The sequence below is a fragment of the Patagioenas fasciata genome, chromosome 3, assembly GCF_037038585.1.
Source record: "Patagioenas fasciata isolate bPatFas1 chromosome 3, bPatFas1.hap1, whole genome shotgun sequence".
Lineage (NCBI taxonomy): Eukaryota > Metazoa > Chordata > Aves > Columbiformes > Columbidae > Patagioenas > Patagioenas fasciata.
In genome coordinates this window covers 69,700,712-69,722,160 of record NC_092522.1, presented here as the reverse complement: position 1 = coordinate 69,722,160, position 21,449 = coordinate 69,700,712, and the positions used below count along the sequence as shown (strand labels likewise).

General features: G+C 39.7%; 1 protein-coding gene across 1 annotated transcript; it reads left to right on the top strand.

Annotated features, from left to right (window-relative positions):
* The first annotated feature begins 2,504 nt into the window (after window positions 1–2,504).
* On the top strand, window positions 2,505–17,299 carry C3H6orf58 (chromosome 3 C6orf58 homolog). The gene is made up of 6 exons (XM_065834076.2): window positions 2,505–2,826; window positions 7,788–7,874; window positions 12,323–12,507; window positions 13,683–13,816; window positions 14,259–14,497; window positions 17,112–17,299. Exons 1-6 carry the CDS (start codon window positions 2,505–2,507, stop codon window positions 17,297–17,299), a joined length of 1,155 nt encoding a protein of 384 aa, XP_065690148.2.
* Window positions 17,300–21,449: the final 4,150 nt, after the last annotated feature.

Genomic DNA, 21,449 nt, shown 5'->3' with positions numbered 1-21,449 from the left:
TCTATAAAATTCATTATAATAATTTGCAGGAAGAATATTTTTATTATATGAATTTTTGAAAAATATTTTTGACTCTTTAACTGTTTACTGGGTTGTTGAAGACCTTTTAAATCATAATGAGGCAAAAGCTTCTAACTCCAAAAGGTGAAGGAAATCAGCAGTCTGTCTAGTAGGTATGTTCTTGTTTTACATTACCTAACATTTAGTATATGGCACAAAGCTCTTTTTTTTTTTTTTTTTTTTTAAACAAATAGCTCAAAACCTGATATAAGACAGGTATTACGTTATTAATTTATCTTAACGCTTTCTTACAAGTGTTTTGAGAGAGAATATTTTTGCATCCAGACTAGTAATTTCTATTTGTATGCCTGCTCAGTCTGTGATTAATCAGGTCTGCCTTTCTAGGTGGCAGAGAAGGAGGGCAGTTTTTTATGCACAGTAAAGCTCCACACAAATGTGGAACCAGTCAATTTGCTACATTTAATCTGCCATGAGGATGCAAATATATGGTATCTCTGTGAAAAATTAAGGTGTTTATTCACAGTCTCTTTACCTTAGGCACCTCAAGTGAAATCAGTCATGTAATACAAATGACTGGTATCTTTCACTAGGAGAATTCAAACTCTCCTACTTGACTACAGAAAGGCAGAGAGAGTTTAAACTCTCAAATCGGGCATTTCTTTGAGTGATGGTAAAAATACCCACCTCCCCCTGCTACTAAATCCTACGTGTTCCAACTAAAATTTCTGCTCTAGTATGATTATGCCTATCGTACCCTTTATTTCATAGAATCAAAGGTTTCCTCCATTATCTTGTGCCCTAACTAATGACTTTCAACATTCTTGCTTTTCATATGAGTCCCACTGCTCACTATCTCAATTAGAACCTAACACACATACAAATATAAACAATACAGTTCTTGGTATTTATCCTCAGGATTATTTTATAGAATGGTTTCTTCTAAGAAAAAAACAAGCATCTTTTAAAACATTTCTGAAATTGTTATATAAAAGTAGATAAAGGTTTTTTGTAACATTGATTTTATTTAATCTAAAAGTATTTTTTATGTCTTAAGCTAAACTTGTAATTTCAACTCCTTCTGCAGTCAGTCAGGAGGAACACATCTCTTACAAGCGTGTTTTAAATGAGCTGCATTCTCAACATATCTGATTCTCTACTTTGGTTATCAAGGGAATCTTCATAGCCAGGTTAATGTTTAGATGTCCATGGTTATCTTAGATAAATCCCATCCATAGAAATGTAATGAAAGAACAACTTGATTATTTGAAACCTCTGTGAGGCAGCACGATTAGGAAAAGCGTTCTCAGATCTGTGCTAATCTCTGTTGAACAGCGATTGTCTTTCAAAAGCCTTTGGGCTTCTGTCTCATTAGTGGAACCAAAACCAAGAAGTGACCATTGAAAAATTATTCTATTTACTATGAAGTCTCCTTAATAAATAGAGAAGATGGGAAAAAAAAAATGAATTATCAAAAGTTTGCAGCAAATTTTGACTTGCTTCATCCAGGATTTAAAGTACTTTAAAGACACAAAGCCCAACCAAAACTCACAAAATTACTTCAGAGAAAATAGGCATTTGCAATTTTTCTCATGCAAAAGAAAGACTACAGAGATAAGAACTGATAAGTTTGTTTGCTGTATACTCATTTGTAACCATTGCTTATCTGAGAAAAAGCAGCTGAACATTATCAGGTCCTGGAAGTAGGTGAGGTGAAGGTAGCTGAAGTTTCATTTTTGCTGGAGTGTAACTTAATCAGACACCAATTTTATCAGTAGAGGAATAGCCTTTGTATTCCCTTTGGAGTCTACAATATCATGGAGGTTTAGTAGGAGGCAATGGGTCTTTATAATGACCATTTCCACACAAGACAAACAAATACTAAAAATACAACTAGCCAGCTGCTGCATGGCCTGCAACTGGGCAACCGGACAGCTGCAGGTCATTGTCCCAAGGCCGAATGACAAAGGTGCCAATGGCAGGACCTGCTGTATGTCACTGCTGCTCCTTGGTCAGTGCCTGAACCCCTCCTCAGAGTACCTCAGCCCTGATCTAACCCTGGCTGTGCCTGTTTTGAGGTGAGCTCTGTGGTATTGCTGTCCCTTCTTTACCTGAAGGAACTAAGCAGGGAAAGGGAATGTGACAGCTAGTAAGAAACTTGGGGACAAAAATGATAATGGGACTGTATCATGAGTACCGTAGCACCTCAGCCTTTTGGAGGGTAGGAATACATCACAAGCAGTACAGATTTAGGCACTTTCTGGTCAGGCTGATCACCCTTAAACATCTGGTGCTGCTCCCCAGATCCCACAGGGAGGACAGAGCTTTACTCATGGCTTGCTAATCTGGTAATGCCACGTCAAGGTTGCTGGAAAGAGGGAAGGGAGATGGAGATGCCTGCATCTGAGTCACCCTTTTTTGCCCAGCCCTCACCTTTCATTATAAAAGCTCTGTAGCCACAAACACCTGGGTCACATACCTTCACAATGCTACCCTACTGTAGCATATGTGCTCTTCTTATAGTCACTATCACCCTGAGCCCTGCAACTGCTGCGCCATGGAATGAAAAATATGCTACCAGAGAATATGTCTATCCTCCTCTGTGGGAACTTGCCCCTGAAAATCTGTTGGATTTCCCAGTAAAGGGCAACAAAACTGTCATCAATGCTTGGAACTATCAAGAACGGTTGGGAATGTATAAGAACTTGCTAAAATCTTCAGCCAAATACTTTACTGCTTTTGGATCACAAAATATTGGCAATATTCTCTGGGGATTACCGTCGCAGCATGGGTGGCAGTTTCATACAGGTATGAGTTATGTCCTTAATCTGGGTGAGCTAAGTGTTTACCAGACTCACTTTGGGCCATCTTTTCCAGTGCTTCTGCCTTACAAGTCCAGCATAGCTTCAGATGGTGTAAATTTTGACATAGTGAGCTTAACTGACAATTTGAAAAATAAATCCTGCATGAAGGGAACACCCTTTCCCTGTTCAGCAATAGCTATTAAACTTCCTAATAGGGAAAGGGATTGCTAAACACAGGACTGGGCAGAATGCAGAAGATCTGTGATTTAGATGGGCAATATTTCAGTTAGCCAAAAATTTTTGAAAAGATATTTCAAACTGTTCCAGTTTACAGAGGTAGATTTTAGGGCCTGCACTCTTCAGTGCTGTTCTTAAATTGTTAACTGATAGGGGGTTTTTTTGGTTGTTAACGTTATGATCTTATTGGTGGTTTGAGCTTCGCTTCTAATGGAGAAATTTGGAAGTCCAATTCTCCCTTTAAGAATTTGTTTCTGGTTTTGCCATTTTTTATCAGTTTAGAAGTAGCTTTGTTGTTTTCAAAATATGATTTCTTTCAAAAATTAAAGTTTGTTGTGTTTTTTGAAGGGTGGTGGTTTGGTTGTATCACTGTTTTGTTTTCTTGTTTGCCTTTTTTTTTTTCTATTTTTAATTATGTCCAAATTTTAATGGCTCATCCCCCAAAAACTGGGTGTTACTGGGGGCAATTTCTCCTGTTTGCTTGTTGGCCATGCCAGGGAAACAGACACAGAAACTGGTGTGAAGTTAAGGTTGCAATATCTTATCAAGGTCTTTATCAGAGAATGTGTTCTCCCATACACAGTTTCACACATAGCAGGCAGTAAAGCTTTCTATTCAAAGCTGGCATTGACTTGCCTTGTTCTAGCTACTAGGAGAAGTGGGGAGAAGGGAACCATAGTCAGTGATGTTTGGAGAAACATGTGCCTGGTGATAACCAGGCATAAGCAACTGCATTTGTCTGCCTGCTGTTTGTTTTATTGGTCACGATTTGTAGTTTGATGAGGTGGTGGTTTGGCTGAAGCTGTGTGTTTGGAAGAAGACTGAGGTGCTGCAGCTGGTGATGAAAGCAGGCTGGCAGCATTTAGTCATACCTAACAGGGAACGAACTGCTAAGTCAAAATGAGAAAAAGGAAGAAAAGGAGCTAGAGTAAGAAAAATCCAAGCAGGCAACTAGCTCACAAACAGACAGCAGAAAAAAGAATTTGGTTGGAGTTTAGGCAAGCTTTTTCCTCTTTCTGTTTTTTATGTATATGGGGAAAAAAGAGAAGATGATGTTTAGTACAGCAGGAGAGTTGACTCAATGTGTGTCAGAGGCAAAGATGACTGAATGCAGAAACTATGCTTGAGACGTGACCTGCTGAAAATGATCCAGATATGTAGGGTGGCCTTATCTACAAAGTGAAGGTGTGCCTGGTTGCCGTGACAGCTCCCAAATACAGATGAGGGACACAGTGGACGAGAGGAAGATTTGCACCTGGTCTCACGGACAGGTAAAGATCTACTGTCACCTGCCAAAGAGCCACAGGACTGGTCCTTAGACAAGAAACTACATTTTTGAAACTACATGATCAGAAGGTTGAAAAAGTAGTAGGAAGACAAATATCACGTGGCTGGGAAGAGTTTAACAGTAAAAAATGTGAGAAGTTGAAGGAGAAGTACATAAGGCGGAAATAAAGACGTAATTTTGGTGTGTACATCAGTGAAGTTAGCAACTAGCTAAACCTAATCCGGATAAGCAGCTGGGCTAGATTAATGAGCAATGACTGTAGCGTTTATGTATTGACATAATAAGTTTGGGCAAGCAAGAACAGGATTTGAGTTCATGGTGCAGGACACTAGATCCTTGAAAATACTACAAAAATTGTTGAATTAACAATTCTGTATGGTCATGGAAGTTATGTTGCCAATAAAATATTTTTACAGGTATGGGCCTGTATGAACTATAAAGAGCAAACGAAGCTGCTACTCAATAACAGTGGTACAAAGATTTGCAATAATCTACTCGTGGACATAAAATGCAATCAGTAGTTTCCCTACATTTACAGTAGAGACAATATTGTAGAGATGGCATGGTTGATGAGAATGAGATTGTGGAAATAGAAATTGTCTTGGGAGATGGAGCTAAACTGAGAGTGCTGCCTACACAGACTGAAGAAACTCGATAGTCTATACCTCCACTTGGGAGAACTGGCATATAGAGGTACAAATGTTGGAGCAAGAACTTCAGGAAATATTCTGGTGTTATTGTATGTCTGAAGAGTAAGGTAGGTTGCAGGTACATTTAAGAAGGAAAGATGTGATAAGATCACAAAAAAGATCTATTTATCTTATATCAGCAGTAGATAAGACATTAAAATAAGTATAGAGGAAATAATCTTTAGAGACCTGGAGCTAAGCAGAAAAGGGGATAGAGCATAGCTTATGTGAATCAAAGGTAGATCATGTTAGACTAACTCAATATTTTCTGTTATGATACAATTGATGTTTTACTGAAGTTCAGAAATGCATTTCCTCCTTTTGTAAAATCAAAGCTTTAAATGAAAATTTTTAAAGACACTTCACAGAAGAAGAATGAAAAGGGGAATTAAAAACCTGGTAAAGGCACTCCTGAAGGAGAATTTAATGACAAGTGTTGCTAAGGGAAGTTTACAGCTAAATGGAGGATATGCTCAGAGTTATTCAATTATCATTCTTGTGAACAACTTGAATTAGATTTTTCATTAGCAACCTTGCCACAAAAAATAGCAGAAAAAACTTACTGATAAGTTGCACATAGTTTCTAATGACACACAGCTGGGAGACACTGTCAATGCAGAGAGACAGATATAATAGTTTGGCTAGACCTGAAGACTGAAATAACAAGCATGTCAAGTGCTGGGAATAGAAGGGAATGGAGAACATGAACCTAGAGTTTAAACCTGGAAATTGAGTTAACGCTTCCAGCTCCAAGATATTTATACATATCCTGTAATTATCACTGATACTGCCCAGGACCCTCTATTTTCCCAAAACATTTAGACTAACAATCTGCAGTAAATCTCATGTGCAATTCTTCTACAACATTTTGTCTTCTTTTTCTTAATTTCCTTAATTTTCTTAATTTCTATTTCTGATGACCTGTGTCAAAGTAGAATCTTGAAAAAATAAATCTTTCTGTAAATATTTAAAAATATAATTATTCATTGTCAAGGGTTTAGATTGTGGGGTGACAATCAAACCCTGGCAGATGTATTGTTAACCTCCTCTCCCCCCCACTTCCCCCTTTTGCCCCTCCCTCTCCCCCCTTCCCACTCAGGACAGGCGATTGGGAGGGAAAGAAGGACAGAGAGAAGAGAGTTGGAAAAATTAAAGATGTTTTACTAATGCTGCTAATAAGAATAGAGAAAATAATACGAAATATACAAAACCAATCTTGAAAGTCTCAGCAACTGCAAAGCCAGCACCCAAAGTCCTGGATTGGACTCTGCAGCCAACTGGAGTGGGGTTCAGTCTCTCACTAGGCCTCAGTTCGCAGGGACAGCTAGCAAGGTCCTCTCCTAATGTTGACCATAAGCAGAAGGGAAAAAGGAAAAAGGGAAAAGAGACGAGATCCTCGTGATCTCCCACTTTTATATGAAGTATTCACGTGAATGGAATGTTATACACAGTTGGTCAGTTTCTTGGTCACCAGTTTCTCGTTACCCCTCTCGTGAGATGTCCATCCGTGCTTATCAATAAGTTTGCATTCCATTGCTAGGTTTACCAAAACGTGTGTCTGGTTCTCCAAGAAAATGCAGCTAATATGAAGGCTTTAGCTGACAGGCAAATTCACTAAAAGAGAAACTTGTTTTTTAACAAAACCAGGACATTCAATTAAAAAAATACTGTTGAACTGCATTCCTCACCACTGAAAATTCATGCTCTTAGTGCTCTGCTACTGAAAGATACAGCCTTGAGCAGCCAGCATGTCCCAAAGTACAAGCTCTGTCCAGTCAGCTAGAGAGGTTAGGATAATCTATACACATGGTTCACGGTCACCTCTTCTTCTCAAGTAAAACATACCAGAAAATTTGGTTTGTTTTTTAAATGTAATGAGGTTTGGTTCTAATCTGACAGAAATGACAATGTTGACATTCAGCTGATTTCTCAGAGTGAGTGCTCTGCATGGCACAATTTGGGAGCTTCTGGAATAGCTCCAGTCACTGGATCTGACCATGGTAATTTCATGTCCTACACTTAAAGCAGATTTCCTGACTCACTACATCAGTACTTCTCACATGATGGACAGGCACATTACCCTTTCAGGAATCAGGCTATTTCTCCACATCATGGTCTTAAAGTAAAATATGCCTTACATACTGCTGCAAGTAATTGTGAAATGTCTTGCATGTTTGCTACAGCATAGATGCTTGAAAACTCTGCTAATCATATACAACAATGTTCACACCCTTAGCTTCACAGTATGGCCATGCTTGTATGCATCATTAAACTCGGAGAGATTCTGTATCACACAACCCATTTAGGTGAGACAATTACTAGCACATTGAATTTGTGCTATTCTGCTCATTAAGGAGCTCTCCTACACTAGAAGCCCTGCATCTATCGAAAACGATGCATCAGCTATGCATGTATTTATGTCTGTATGTGCATGTGTATTTATAACTCCATAAAACTGTCACTGTGATGTCCTAATTTCAGACAGTTCCATACATTCTCAGAATACATTTACAGTGAAGAACAAATCGAACTCAAAACCACGATCAAATTACTATACACTGTATGAAGTATCGACTGAGAAATTCAACTTCTCTAGGAACAGAAATTTATGAAACAAAACAACAGTAATTGTTCTGCTTCTCTGAGCAAAATTCTGCATACTTTAGCCCTATAATTTTTTTTTCATCTCAGTGGGATTTCTTGTGTGAAAAAGATTGAGAAGTGTTTGGTGTATTATTTCATTTGATTCAGGTAGATTAGCAGATCCTTCCAGAGCTACTTCCTGTGGCTATGAAGATGGAGACCTCCTGTGCATATCTGTAAGAAGCTGGTGGTCCAGTAAGTATATGCTATTACACTATTCTTCTCCAAAATATGATTAATGTCCTAGAAGGCAATTTAGAATCATTCTTCCCTTAGACTTCTATATTACAAAGTAATTTCAGTGCTACATAATTGTCCATTGAAAACTTGCAGCAAAACACCTAAGTGTGAGTGAGAAACTGAAAGTTAATTGGCTTCTATAACTTAGTTGAGGAAGGAAAAAAAATGCAAATTTGCAGCCTTAAAAAGGTTTACACTGAAAAAAATTGCATGTAAGGGTGTGTGGGAAATATCATGATGGGTATACATATTTGTAGAGATCTATAGAAATTATAGTTTTCAAGTACTCCAGAGCAGATTTGTTCAGTTTAGATGCTAATACTTCAAAATAAAACTTAGTGTGGGAATGTCAAGGAGGAATCTTTGTGTTCCTTACATCACCCTCAGTAATACAAAACTGACAGGACCTATTCTGCCTCCACTTGCACCTCTGTAACTACACTGTGGTCAGTAGGCTACATGGAATGAAATAAAGGGAGACTTTGTGCCCATGATATCCAAAGAACTACTTTATCTTCATTACACAGACATTTATTCAACGAGCTTTCAAGTATTCAGCTAGGACTTAGTTAACACTATGACCTAAAGTACATGAGCTACAAGATAATTTCTGGTCACTTTAATATTGGCTTAAGAGTTCTAGTAGCTTTAAATTCTGTGTTTTTTTTTTTTCATTATTCCAGTAAGTAGCAACAAACTGAAGACAGTGACAGAGAAGTTTAAAGGTCTGAATTTCCAGTGTCAATGTCCCTGACATTCTCAATGTTTTTCTCAGCATCTCTAAAAATACACTTCCAGATATTTCAGTCTTCCCAAAACCAGAAACATCCAAAATTCCTGGTTGCTTTTGACAATTCAGGCCATTCATGTGTTACCCTGTTGAACTGGAGGGATCAAGTTGATACATGGTGTCTCTCAGCCTGAGAGACAAAATAATTTCATTTGTAAAAATGCACACCATAGGTGTAACAGGAGAATGGGTTTATCCATTATAGCTAAGCAAATATGCATCACTGAAAGCAGTGTCATCTCAATGATGGTAGCATCAAATTTGGAAATACCACGTGTAACTCAAGGGTATTCATTTGTTGTTGCACAGGGCATCCCTATGAATAACACTTGTGGCAGCAATAGAAAAAACACTGATACTACAATGATCCCTGTCTCAAGTGCGAGAACAAGTGTAGCTTATTTTCCTCTGTTATTTTTACAGCCAGTGTCTATATGGAAACAGACTCCTCAAGCAACAATGCATACCTAGATTTCCACAGAATTCATCTCACAAGGCAATATTTTCCTGAGCCCATGAAAAAAAAAAAACCAAATAAAACCCAAAAAACAAACAACAACTGTTAAATTTTCTCACTTCATTAATAAAAAATATTTAGTTATCTTGCCTACACAGGCTGAATAACTTATCCCAACCAGTCTGAATAGAATCCCTGAAATGATGTTCTTGCTTCTATTTTTCAAAAGATGAATGATTATTAAAAAAAAAAAAAATAACTGTCCCCCCAAACCAAAACACCCTTTTCTCTGATCTGAGTCAAAGTTAACATTTTTGGAGACCCATTTTTTTTCTGCAACTGCAACTCAAACTCTTTTTAAAAGTTTAACTTCTATTTTTAAAGACATGGAACTAATAGTTAAGGTGAGTGGAAGAAAAACAAGATCAACCATAAATTACAATCACTACTTGTATCTAAAGGCAAGAAAATTATGAAAATCTATTTTTTACTATTACTATTATTAAAAAGAGGTAAAAGGCCTTGTGAGTTCTCCAGTTTAAATGTTATTTCCCTGTTGGGGAAGGGAAAGCCTCAAGTCCTTTTTCCTGTAGCGTGTTTTCCCTCCATCACTTCTGTCCCTGGCTCCCCCAGCTTCCCTGCTGTCCTGTCACAAGTTTCCCTTTCCATTAGACCTGCTGGCAGGTTTTGGTGAATATCTCTGCACCTTCACTGCCACACAACTGCTTTGTTGTAGAGGTCTTTTGAATGAAGCTTCTGGCTGTGAGCCAGCAATTAAATGTGTCTATCTTCAAGTGAACAAAGGCATATGCATAGAGTAAATTTAAAATGTTAATTTAGAGTAAAACCAAAGCTCACTGTGATATTCACTCCAAATTCAGCTTCCTGTTTGTGTGGGTGGCCAACACTAGGTCCTCCATGGGAAGGCATTCCATGTAGTGAGAAGTAACAAGGGTTACTGGGCAAGCAGGCAACCTTTCTGGAATAGAAACCACCACCTTTACTTTCTCAGTGTTTGCATTCCTGTTCTTCACTTGCTTCTAAACGCTGCACGTTCACTTGATACCAATTTTGTTGCATCTAGAACATGTATATACTCAACCTTGGCTTACCCTAGTGCAGCAGGAACATGCAAAAAGTCTTTCAGAGTGCACACAAATGTCTCTTACTATTCAGAGGATGTGAGTGGTTTCAGCTGGCCTTCAGGGCAGCCCTGTCTGGCATGAGTAGTCATATGAAGCCAGGAATGAGCTTAAACCAGAAAGTCAGGCTTAATATACCCCTAGGTGTATGAGACACTCCCTGTTTATGAACTTTGGTCTTTTTTGCCTAGAATAATATTCAGTGTAGTCCTCTCCTGCATTGTTTTCTGCCCTCTGAGTTACCCAATCAGGTACAAGAAGTAATACATGCCAGGCCACTTAAAAAAATAGAAGTACTTTCTGATGTGAAATCCAGGTATTCACACTTCTCATGAACATAGTGGACAAGAAGCCAGATTCAGCTTACCAATGACCCCCAGTGTGACACTGTCTTCTCGTCATTTCAAACTTTTCCTTTGCTCTGCTGACTGGCCACACCTTTCCTCCTGAATTCCCAGCCCGGTCCACATACAGGAGGTAGAACAACAGCTTTCCATAAGCAGGACTAGGATACAAGATAGGTGGTCAGGTTTGGAAGATGTTGGTCCTCACTGTTGGGACAGTGTACAAAGTACCTAGGCAGTCCTGTGGCCCTGAGACTCAGCATGAGCAAATGAATTCTCAGCCCAATGGCTCAGAAGTCACACACCCAGGAGTGAGAACAGCTGGTCTCCAGGCTCTTCTTCATTCAAAGTTATTAAATGTTATTTCTACAAAGAGGACACAATTAAGAGGAGAACCACAGAATCACAGAATTGTTAGAGTTGGAAGGGACCTCTGGAGATCATCTAGTCCAACCCACCTGCTAAAGCAGGTTCATCTAGAACAGATCGCATAGGAATGTGTCCAGGCGGGTTTTGAATGTCTCCAGAGAAGGAGACTCCACAATGTCTCTGGGCAACCTGTTCCAGTGCTCCAGCACCCTCAGAGTAAAGAAGTTTCTCCTCATATTCGGATGGAACCTCCTGTGCTTCAGTCTGTACCTGTTGCCCCTCATCCTATCACTGGGCACCACTGAAGGGAGTCTGGTCCCATCCTCTTGACAACCACCCTTGAGATACTTATAAACATTGATGAGATCCCCTCTCAGCCTTCTCTTCTCCAGGCTGAAGAGACCCAATTCTCTCTGTTTCTCCTCATAAGAAAGGTGCTTTAGGCCCCTCATCATCTTTGTAGCTCTCCACTGGACTCCCTCCAGTAATCCATTATCCTTCTTAAACTGGGGAGCCCAGAACTGAACACAGTACTCCGGATGCAGCCTCACCGGGGCAGAGTTGAGAACTTATAATCCTCCTTTCAAATGAGTAATATAAAATAGCCCTATGGGTACTCTTACTGGAGATGTGATCTGGCACAGGTGAGAACTGGACCTGGGGTTTCCTACATGCTGGGTCTGACTGCCTCAGCTTACAGATCAGATAAAAGGAAGCTGTCATCCTAAAATAAATCTAAACAAAAAAGCTGAGGTAATTTCCAAGCTGTCTTCAGTGAGTAAAATCTTTTTAAAAGGGAAATTATTATTTTCAAGTAAAATATTAAATCACCAGTATTTGCCTTTTCCTTTCTTATATACCTACGGTGCATGGAAGAGTTGTTTGTTTTATTTAGGTTTGTTCCGTTTTGCTTTGTTTTTAATGAACACAATACTCATGGAGTACCCCTTAGTCTTTCTGTACTTAGTTTGCAACTAATATTTAAGAGGCTTTTCATGTCCTGTTCATGACAAACTATAAAGATCTAATTTTTTTCATTTGTTGTCCTTTCATGCAAAGTGTAGCACACTGTCAGCTCATGCAAAGATATTACAGGAAATAATATAAATTAATATTATGAATCATATCTAAATAAATACAGATATAATCACCATTGTGTTCCAGTACGTATGCCCAATTGCTGAACAGAGTTATATCTGTGGCAATCTGAAACGGTTACACTTGGTACGGTTCATTTTTCTCTGTGGGAATGTTTGATTTGCTTGTGGTTAACACCTACCCCTTTTTAATTATTGTTACAGATGTGAATTACTACCTGGCTGTCATACCCTTTCTGGCAGCAGTGGAGGCTGGCCTCTTTGGGCAGCCACAGTATGAGATAGAAATATTGCCACCAGAGGAGCAAAGAGCTGATTTCTGTTATAGTGTTGCCGACTGCTGGTCTCACGTTCCCAACCTCATGGATGAATGGAAAGCCTACTTTGAAGTAAATAATTTCACTTTATTTTTATTTTCTTCATATTTTCTAGGAAATGATACCAGAATATTACCTTTACAAACTATTATTGCTGCTATTTGTAAGATTCAAAGAGCTTTGTTTGCTTTCAATAACAGCTTGAAATAAAAGCAACAAACAGGAAAAATGAAACGCGTAACATAAAGTGATTCAAAGATAAGAAGACCAATATTTTTGCAGGTTATGGATTATTTTATTTTATTTAAGATAATTCTGTATTTTGCAGACTGTTCCAAGAGACTGTTTTGCTAAAAGTTATATTTGTATTCTTCCTATACTGCTTATGTTATCAAAGCAAAATAAGCACACAAGATAGAACATTACCCTTGAGAAATGGCCTTGTGTTGGTTTTATAGGGTTCATTTTTCCTTTGACCGTTTAAAAACCTGAAAATGCTGACATTTTATTCAGAAGGATACTTATTAATGCAAGTAGATATTATCTTTCCTCCTCATTCAGCTGTTCCCTAATCCCAAAGTTGACAGTATTTGTTACTTCATAGGTACAGTAACTATTTTTATAGACCTCTATATTCAACGTTTTTGTTGGTCGTCAAATAATTGATAATGATCAGAAAATTTAAACCATAAGTCTTGGCAACTGTGAGTGAAGGTAGAGGTTTTAGGAGCAAGACTGGATTTGTTTTCTTAAGATTATTTTTCCCAAGCAGTATGTTTCAGAAGTTATTATAAAGGTTCTGCTCCCCAAATAGCCATAATGATAACCATTAAAGATAATTTTCTTATTTTCTGAAAATCTTCAGACAATTGTGGCCAAAAAGTGTAAACAGGTTTGCAAGGAATCCAGCATGGAAGCTTCCATGGCACTCAAATACAAAAGTCCACTGAATTATTGTGACAGAATACCTAAACTATATGGATAAAACCCTCGCTCTGTTGAAGTCAAAGAACAGCAGCTCCTGCTAACTTCAGTGGGGATATGTATTCACTTTATAAATCTCTATTAATAAGCTTTTTCTCCCTATGTCAGACATTATAGTTACTTACAAAGCAGCACATTCTAACTACTCAAAAGCAATTTCCCTTAGCTTGCAAACTTAACTGTTTTGTGAGATATGTAAGTCTGAAAAATTGAGTTCAAACCTCCCCCCGTTTCTCTGCCTTTTTTCCTCCCTGTTGCTGTAGTATCTATTATCAACTGAACACAAAGCCGTGAGGCCTGCAACCTTCTCCTCCTTCCAACTGGATGATGCCCTCGGTCTCATGTGGAAGGCGCACATCACCTCCAATGCTTATGCGGTGCCCAAGTTCCAGGACAAGTATGGGGACAAGAGGGGTGGTCAAGAGGGATCTTCCCACCTGCATGCCTCTTTGCAAAGACAGTATCCCAACAAAGTCTGCATGAGCTTTCTTACTTTAAGTGTCTCTTCTTTAGGTTCTGCTCTTCTTTCTGCTCTCTCAGGGCATTGTATGACCAGTGAATGACAGCTGCCCAGGGTGTGATGGGCAGGCAGGCTGTGTGCTTAACATGAGATGTTCATTCCTTCCTAGGAGACAGGGCCCAAGGCAGGAGCTGTGTCTGGGCAGAGGTAGCTATGCCAGGAGAAATTAGGTATTAAGTGCTGAAGGAGGCTTTAAGTCATTGTGGCACTAAGACCACTCAGGATTTTATATGGAACAAAACACATTTGGGATAAATGACAGACTAATGTGTTCTACAGGATTTCAATTACCTGTTACATGTATTTTTATCTCTTTCAGCTTAAAATATCTCTCTGTTCCAGAAGAAAATTTTGGTATATCCTGGGCTACCGGTGTAGATTTCATTGCAGCCACACACTTCTCTACAGATCTACCAACCCTGAACAACTTCCAGGCTTTCCTGCCCCAGAGGATGCTCGTTGAAGGGGATGTCCCCCCATTCATTAGTGACTTCAGTCCACAGCAAAATAGAGTCCTGCTTTCACTGAAAGCTCTTTACAAAGCAAATGAATTAACAGGTAGGAACCTGAGCTACAAACGTCTGTAGTACATAGATATTTAATATCTTCTTCTCTCTTTCCATACCTTTCACCATATGAACACAGTGATTTTTGATATTATATAGTATAAATACTTCCTAGACACTAACAGTAAAACAGTACACTTAAAACTACAACCATAAGTAAACAATACATCAGAGAGCAAATGCAACAATAGGATAACGCTGACAATATATGGTGAGGATTTCACATGAGACAAATGCATCATTTTTAAGAGCAAACTATCTTACTTTTTTTTTCTCCCTCCATTTTTCTCAGGAACTTTAAAAACACAATGACTAGTTTGTATTTCACTAGTTATATCTGAAATCATTAAAGCTGTAAAGTTATTAAATTAGTTGCAGTCATTACAAAAAATGGGCAAATGATCATGAACGACAGTTTGTGTGTCCACAAGTGTTCCGGTTTTCAGTTTTGGTTTTGTCTCAGTCTTTGGTCTAACAGAGAATATTCAGGCTGTTCCAGTAAAAAATGATCTGTCCCAGCAAAACTGTATTCTCAGGTAATGCGGGACTTTCACTAAAATAAGTTGCGCGTCACCATCCAGTGGCAAGACAGAGAATTACAGTCCTCCGAGATTTCAGTTCTTTCATCGGTATTGCAGGGTTGTTCTTTGTGTTTTGGTTTGTGGTTTTTTTGTTGTTGCTGTTGCTGTGTTTGTTGTTTTGTTTTGCTTTGTTTGTTTGTTGTCCTTTACAAAGGAGAGCTATTATGAATCTTTGCATGAAAACACAATACAAAAATACACTGTAAAACTAATATCCAGAGCTATGGTATCTGCTTTGTGATCCTCTTTTTCTGTCCCTACATTTCAGTGAAAATTATCTCACTAGTAGTTGTATTTGTGGCCAAAAAAAAGGTCTGTAATGAAGCTATTCAGTGTTACAGAAGAGCATCTTCACATCGCAGAGCACTTCCCTCATACCTTCCACATAGCATTATTCCTCGAATGCTGAATAAAGGTGTTAACAGGTCTATCCTGTGCATGGTAGCCTGTGCCACAGGTCAAGGTTTCTTGATCTACCTCTTAGGGGAGATGGGGACACAGCAAGAAAAAGCACAATCAGTGGGGCAGCAAGGAGGGAGCAGAGCAACAGGACAGCAGAGCAGATGAGGGCATCACTGGAGGAAGAGAGAAAAAGAGGCATGGATGCTGAACACAGTAGGGGGAAGGAAAGAGAGGGATGAAGAAGTTTCACGCAGGTGGAGCCATAAAGAAGTCTATAGCTGAAATCCCCTGCTTTGCAGGCGGGAGATTTCCCTGATCCTGTTTTGACAGAATGAGCTTTGCATTCAGCTGAAAGTTAAATGCCAGATAACTCAAACTGGTGACTACTTTGCAGATCGGAAAAGGAGCTTTAAACTAAATTTGACTTGAGCCTGGATTCACAGCCTCAGTGCAGACCTCAGTTTGCTACAAAGCTCAGTTGACAAAATGTACCATGCTGTTTTTGTAGAGTTGGAATCCTCAAACTTTTAAGTACATCCTGTGAGATGTGGAGTCCTCTTTTGGTACTGCAAACTTCAACAGCAGATAGAGCACTTCTTGGGACAGGACAGTGTCCAATACAGAGTGAGATCTGATTTTTCGATTCAGCATTTGATTACTCTTTATTTTCCTCTGGCTGCCTCTGCCAGTCCAGCAAGGACATGTACTGAGGGAGGAGTGCTGTGCTACCTGTAAAGCTTCTCAACGCATGGACAGTCAGAGCTTTACCTTTTATACTTTGCCCCCCACTGATGTTCAAAGGCAAAACAGTAAATGCCTTGTTATTTGAGACCTTTCCTGATGTCCTCATCTTTCCTGTAGTCCTCCTGGGCAAGAGGACTCTTTGTTGCCTTTTCCTCTTAACTCCTCATCTCGCCAGTACAATAATGTACAAATTGTTCTTCAGAGGTGCTGGTTCTATACAAAAACATGTTTTGTAGGCGAATAATCTCATTTTGGTTTTCTAGCAGACTTTTTTCACCCCTAGATTTCTTCTGTGGACCCTTTATCCACCACAAAGATCAGCACTGAGAGGAGTGTGGAGCAGGCAAGGACTATCCTGCAAACTGGTGCTGATGCTGGACTGGTCAGGCACACCTCTTAGAGAGCCACTGCTTATCACCTGGGTGAAAGGACCAGGATCATTTGATTCTTTAGCTTGAGACCTTGGCTGGCAAAAAAGTGCAAATTCTTGGCTGCTTTAGAGTGAAAACAGAGACATGTATGATTATAACTACCAGGCCACTGCTTCATAAGCCATGAAGCTATGTGCAATTGCAGACCAAGACCTTAACATGCATCTTCAATCATTTTGGCTTGCAACACTGACACTGTTGGCAAAAGAACAAGCCCCATTGTCTGTCAATACAAAGGATCCTGGGCTGAATGAATGCCCTGTGTCTCCCTACGCAGTTTTAGGCAATTATTGCCCCACTGACACGCTCCAGCTTTGTCTACATTTCACTGTCCACAGGAGAGTGGTGGATGTTTGTTGCCAGATGTTCGCTTCATCCCTTGTGTGCTGCAAGCTGCGTGTGTTCCATGTTAATTTCACAATGATGTCATGTTGTGTTTCTTTCCAAGGAGGATTGCTGTTGAAGCTCTGGGAAAAGTCTATGTCTACTGAAGCAGGAAGAAAAATGGGGAGAAAACTGATCGAAGGCTTGGTTTTAGGCCAGAAGTTTGACTTGGTGGGAATATATAATGATTTGAAAGGAGCTGATTTGAAAGCGTCCAGTTTCTTGAGAAAAAGCAGTTCCGATATTCTTTGATTTAATGTTTTTGCAGGTATGTGTCTGGTAATCTGGTCTTGGTGATGCCTTACATCAGAATTTCCTGAGTAGCCATGTGTACATCTCTCTCATATTGAATCAATATTTTTGTCTTTAATTTTCCTAATTAGCTTTTTTGTTTAATTCAATTCCTTAGAAATAAAAGGCCTCACAGAAAATCTTACTTTATTACTTTTTTTTTACTTCAAATATAATGTATCATTATTGGAGACAAAATTAAATAAAAGCTAATTATATTCTGTTTCAGACTGCTTTTTTCCCTGTATACAGGGATCCCACCAGATATGTAATTACTCAGGTCCTTGATGGTCTAACAGATGATCATCAGAAACTTTTCTTTGAAGTTCTGATCCAGAACCAATGCCTCAGCTGTTTGCCAACAAAGTTGTTATTTTGCAGACCAGCTGCCATCAACTTTGAAGCTTTCAGGCTTTTCAGATTAAATAGTTGAGTACAGATGAATTCCCTTGGTATGCTGCTTTGCAACAAGTGCGTGGCTCATGTGGTACTGTGGAGCCAGTCCTGTGAAGTCCTGAAGCAAATTAGCTTATTCTGTAGCAGCTCTTACACGACCAACAGAGATTTCTGGTATTTGATTTATTTTGCTTACCTCAAGAAAACATTGATCTATCTATTGATTTATGTGATTACAGAGTCTGTATAGCCATAGGTTGCTTTTCCATTCCCCCATGTCTAATCATTCTTGTTGCAATGTGTCATGTGTTACATTTGATTACTGAGGAAGAGATACATTCACATTGTTTGCACTCGAAGCACCTGGCACACTCAGGACCAAGTGGTGATCCCAGTCTTCTGGGTGATACTATCCCTTGGGAATTGACATGAAACGTTGTGGGGAAGTGGGACAGGGGTCCTGGAGGCAGACTGGACCTGAAGTTTCTCAGGAAAACTGCTGACTTGGATCCTTCATCCTTATGAAAACTTCTCCAAGAGAGCAGTCATGATTGGAGCTGCTTTTATGTGGTGGACCGCAGAAGATGGGGATACAACCAGTGCCTGCTGCACCTTCTCAGATGGTAGCTTGTACTACAATGTATTTAAACATGACACAAGCCTTAGACTCATAAGTCAAAACAGGGGAAAGCAGCTTTGCTTTGCCACCATTTTAGGTTTGTCCCACAGTTTTCGTTGTACCTAGCATCTCAGTTGGTCCCATACCACTCCCTCAGAAGCAGAAATGTATGTGCCACTCTCTTCTGCTGGAGCACATGGAGGTACTCTGTTGTGCTCACATACTGCATTTCACTTGTAGCCATAGTAGTGATAGCCTTTCTGACACACCTGCAACAGTAAAAGGTTTTCCACAGACATTAAAGGTGAGATTTGGACTTTTCCCCAGCAGCAAAGTGGCTGAGAAAAGCTTTGGTGTCTCAGTAGCAGCTGAGCAAGGACCCTTCCAGCAGAGACCCTCCTGCAAGCTGCTTCTGAGACTGCCCTCAAGCCCTCGTTCCCTCCAAGGCCCAAGCACAGTGCTGGGGAGCAGGGAGCCTGTGTCCCCTGGCTGGCTGGAGCTGTGCCAGGAGCCCAGCAGTGGCCTGAGAGGTGATGCAGCACCTAGCAGATCTTCCCATGTGAGGTGGCCAGTGCATGCCTCTTTGTGGTGCTGGTCCAGCTGCAGGCAGCTGGAGAAACATCAGCTCCTTGGGACTCTCCATGCCCCCTGAATTACGAGCAGGATACCAAGTAAATGAAGGAAAAGAAAATGATTTGTGTCTTTCCAGACTACTTTGCCAGTTTGATTGGTCCTTTTTCCCCAAAGTTGCACAATATTTGCACTGCAAATTAAGAGATAATAATCAAGATGTTGAGCACCTAAACACTCTTCTGTCCTTTGATATCCCAGGACAAAGGTTTTAATTATTCATTGTCATTTTATGGATAAACTCTTAATGTACCATCATTAGCCAACAATTTTCAAAGGAAATACATTAATGAGGTGTAAGAAAATGTGGGAGTTTTTACCTTAATTACCTGGTTCACAGATCAGAGTTATTAGATTCCAACAGGTTTTAGGTATAATCTAAAAATAAATTAACACAGCTGCCAGCTGTTAAAATATTAAGTTAATTGTGCTACAGAAAAGTTTGGGGAAAAAAAAATGACCTTTTCTGTGATTAGCTTAAATTTAACCCAACATGTGCTTTGAGAAACAAAAAGAGCAGTTAATACAATAGGGAAAACAAACTTAAAAATTGCAAATGGCTGTACTCGAGATATTTGTAACACATTTTCAAAAAGCAAATATCACCTTACCTGAATTTATTATAACATTAGGAAATACTTCAGTAGTTTGAAAAAGAAACATCTTTCTCAATACAGCATCAAGCATTTATGTATTCTAGACACTTTGTCCCAATTCAGCACGCCAGCCAATCAGGCAAAGGCTATAGGATCTGGTCAGCAATTGTAATTTGGAGGTTGATGCATGTATAAAAGTTTTAACAAAACACAGGATGGTGGATTCTTACAAGTAGGGCAGATCCAGACATTTTGAAACAGAAAAGATGCATCCTGGTAAGAAAATATATGGGTATCAGAAACTAAGCAGAGAGAAAAGTGTCAAAAGAAGGCAGTACAGCTATGGTAGGATGTGTCTAGAGAAGGATGGGAGAGCACTGGAGAAGGCTGCTTGCTACTTAGAGCCAGCAAAAGCTGACAACGACCAAAGCAGGGCATTACCCAGCAAGGAGAACTCGCAAAGCAGAAGGGGTTTTCTTACTCAGCATTAGTCTGGGGTTTTCAGCCCTGTTCTCATGCCTTTTACACATGTAGTCTCTTTGCTGAGGACTGTTTGGTATTAGGCAAGACCTGTTTCTGTTTGACAGAGGTGCTCTTAGAGAAAAGCACCAACACAGCTGGCTGCAGCTCCAGAAAGTCAGAAATTTAAACTCCTCTACACGCTTGCCAATAATGAGCCTAATGGGACTGAAACAAACAGTGTTTGGGAGAGGAGGAGGGAAGGTTAGAAACAGATACAGGATTCAAAATACAACTTCAGAGAATAAGAATCCACCAGGAAGGAGCCTGACCTTCCTCAGAGATTGGGCACTAGTGCTGAACTTTGCTCCCCTCCCACAGCTCTGCGGGGCTGATGAGGAACCTTCCTCTCATGAGTCTACTCTACTCATACCTAGGCTCATCCAGGCTCAATTTAGGCAGGTTAGCTCCTGATTTCTAAGAGATGCGCGGTTTTCCATGCCTTTCCTACAGGAGCAGGATTTCTGAGGAATGGTCAGAAGTAAGGTCCTTGTCCTTTTCTGCATGTTTGCAACTGGGAGCAAAACCACTGCAAATTGGACCTGTGCTTTACCAAATATTCTCCTAAACTGTTCGTAACACATGTATGTAAGGGCTGACCCCTTCAGCAATCACCCTTTTTTTTCCATCAGGGGAATGGCACGCTTCCTGTTCTCTAGGAAAAGTACATCTCTACAGAGCTGTCAGCAGGTATCAGCAGTCACTTTTTCAGCTTTTTCAGTTACTGAGACATAGAACTTCACAGGTAAAGAAATTGTTAGCAAAAATGCAGAAGAACTTTTTTTTTTTTTCAAACAGGAATTGTATTCTTGGGTTTTCCCTTTCCTATGATCCCTAATCTGTGCAGAATTGTTTGGGCTGCCTTCCTTTCAAGCCTTCACTCTCTAATCATAATAAAGTGCTTTTTGATGGTGGGAAAAAGCACCCTCCTCTACACCTGCCAGGTATGAAGGAACAGACTTTAACCTGGCAGCTGCATGGTTCTGCTGGAAAGTAGAAGATGCAGATTTGGACCCTCCCAGAAAGAAAACAAAACTGAACCTAGTATAAATACTTTCACTGTTGGTACACAACATTTAAAAAGATCCACATTTCCTAAAAGTTAATTGTTCAGCTATGTTTTCAGACCAGGTCATGTTGCCTGACACTCCTCAGGAGGGTGTTGTGAGTTGTGGACTTCCAGTTCCTGCTATGGAAGGCAGTGAGATTCAAAGTGATACCGTCTTTTTACAACATTTCCCTCATCCAAACCTTGGTAGCTCCAGGAGGAGCATGTTGTCTACTTCTGATCCTATGCTGAGCCTTCATATACAGACTGCAAATAGCTGGCACCTGAAAAAGGTCTGAAATT

Excerpts from the sequence above, each read along its gene's own strand:
- C3H6orf58 (XM_065834076.2), top strand. The coding sequence starts at position 2,505 with ATGCTACCCTACTGTAGCATATGTGCTCTTCTTATAGTCACTATCACC. Across the intron at positions 12,508-13,682 it reads AATGGAAAGCCTACTTTGAA|TATCTATTATCAACTGAACA; the intron begins GTAAATAATTTC and ends CTGTTGCTGTAG. Across the intron at positions 14,498-17,111 it reads CAAAGCAAATGAATTAACAG|GAGGATTGCTGTTGAAGCTC; the intron begins GTAGGAACCTGA and ends TTTCTTTCCAAG.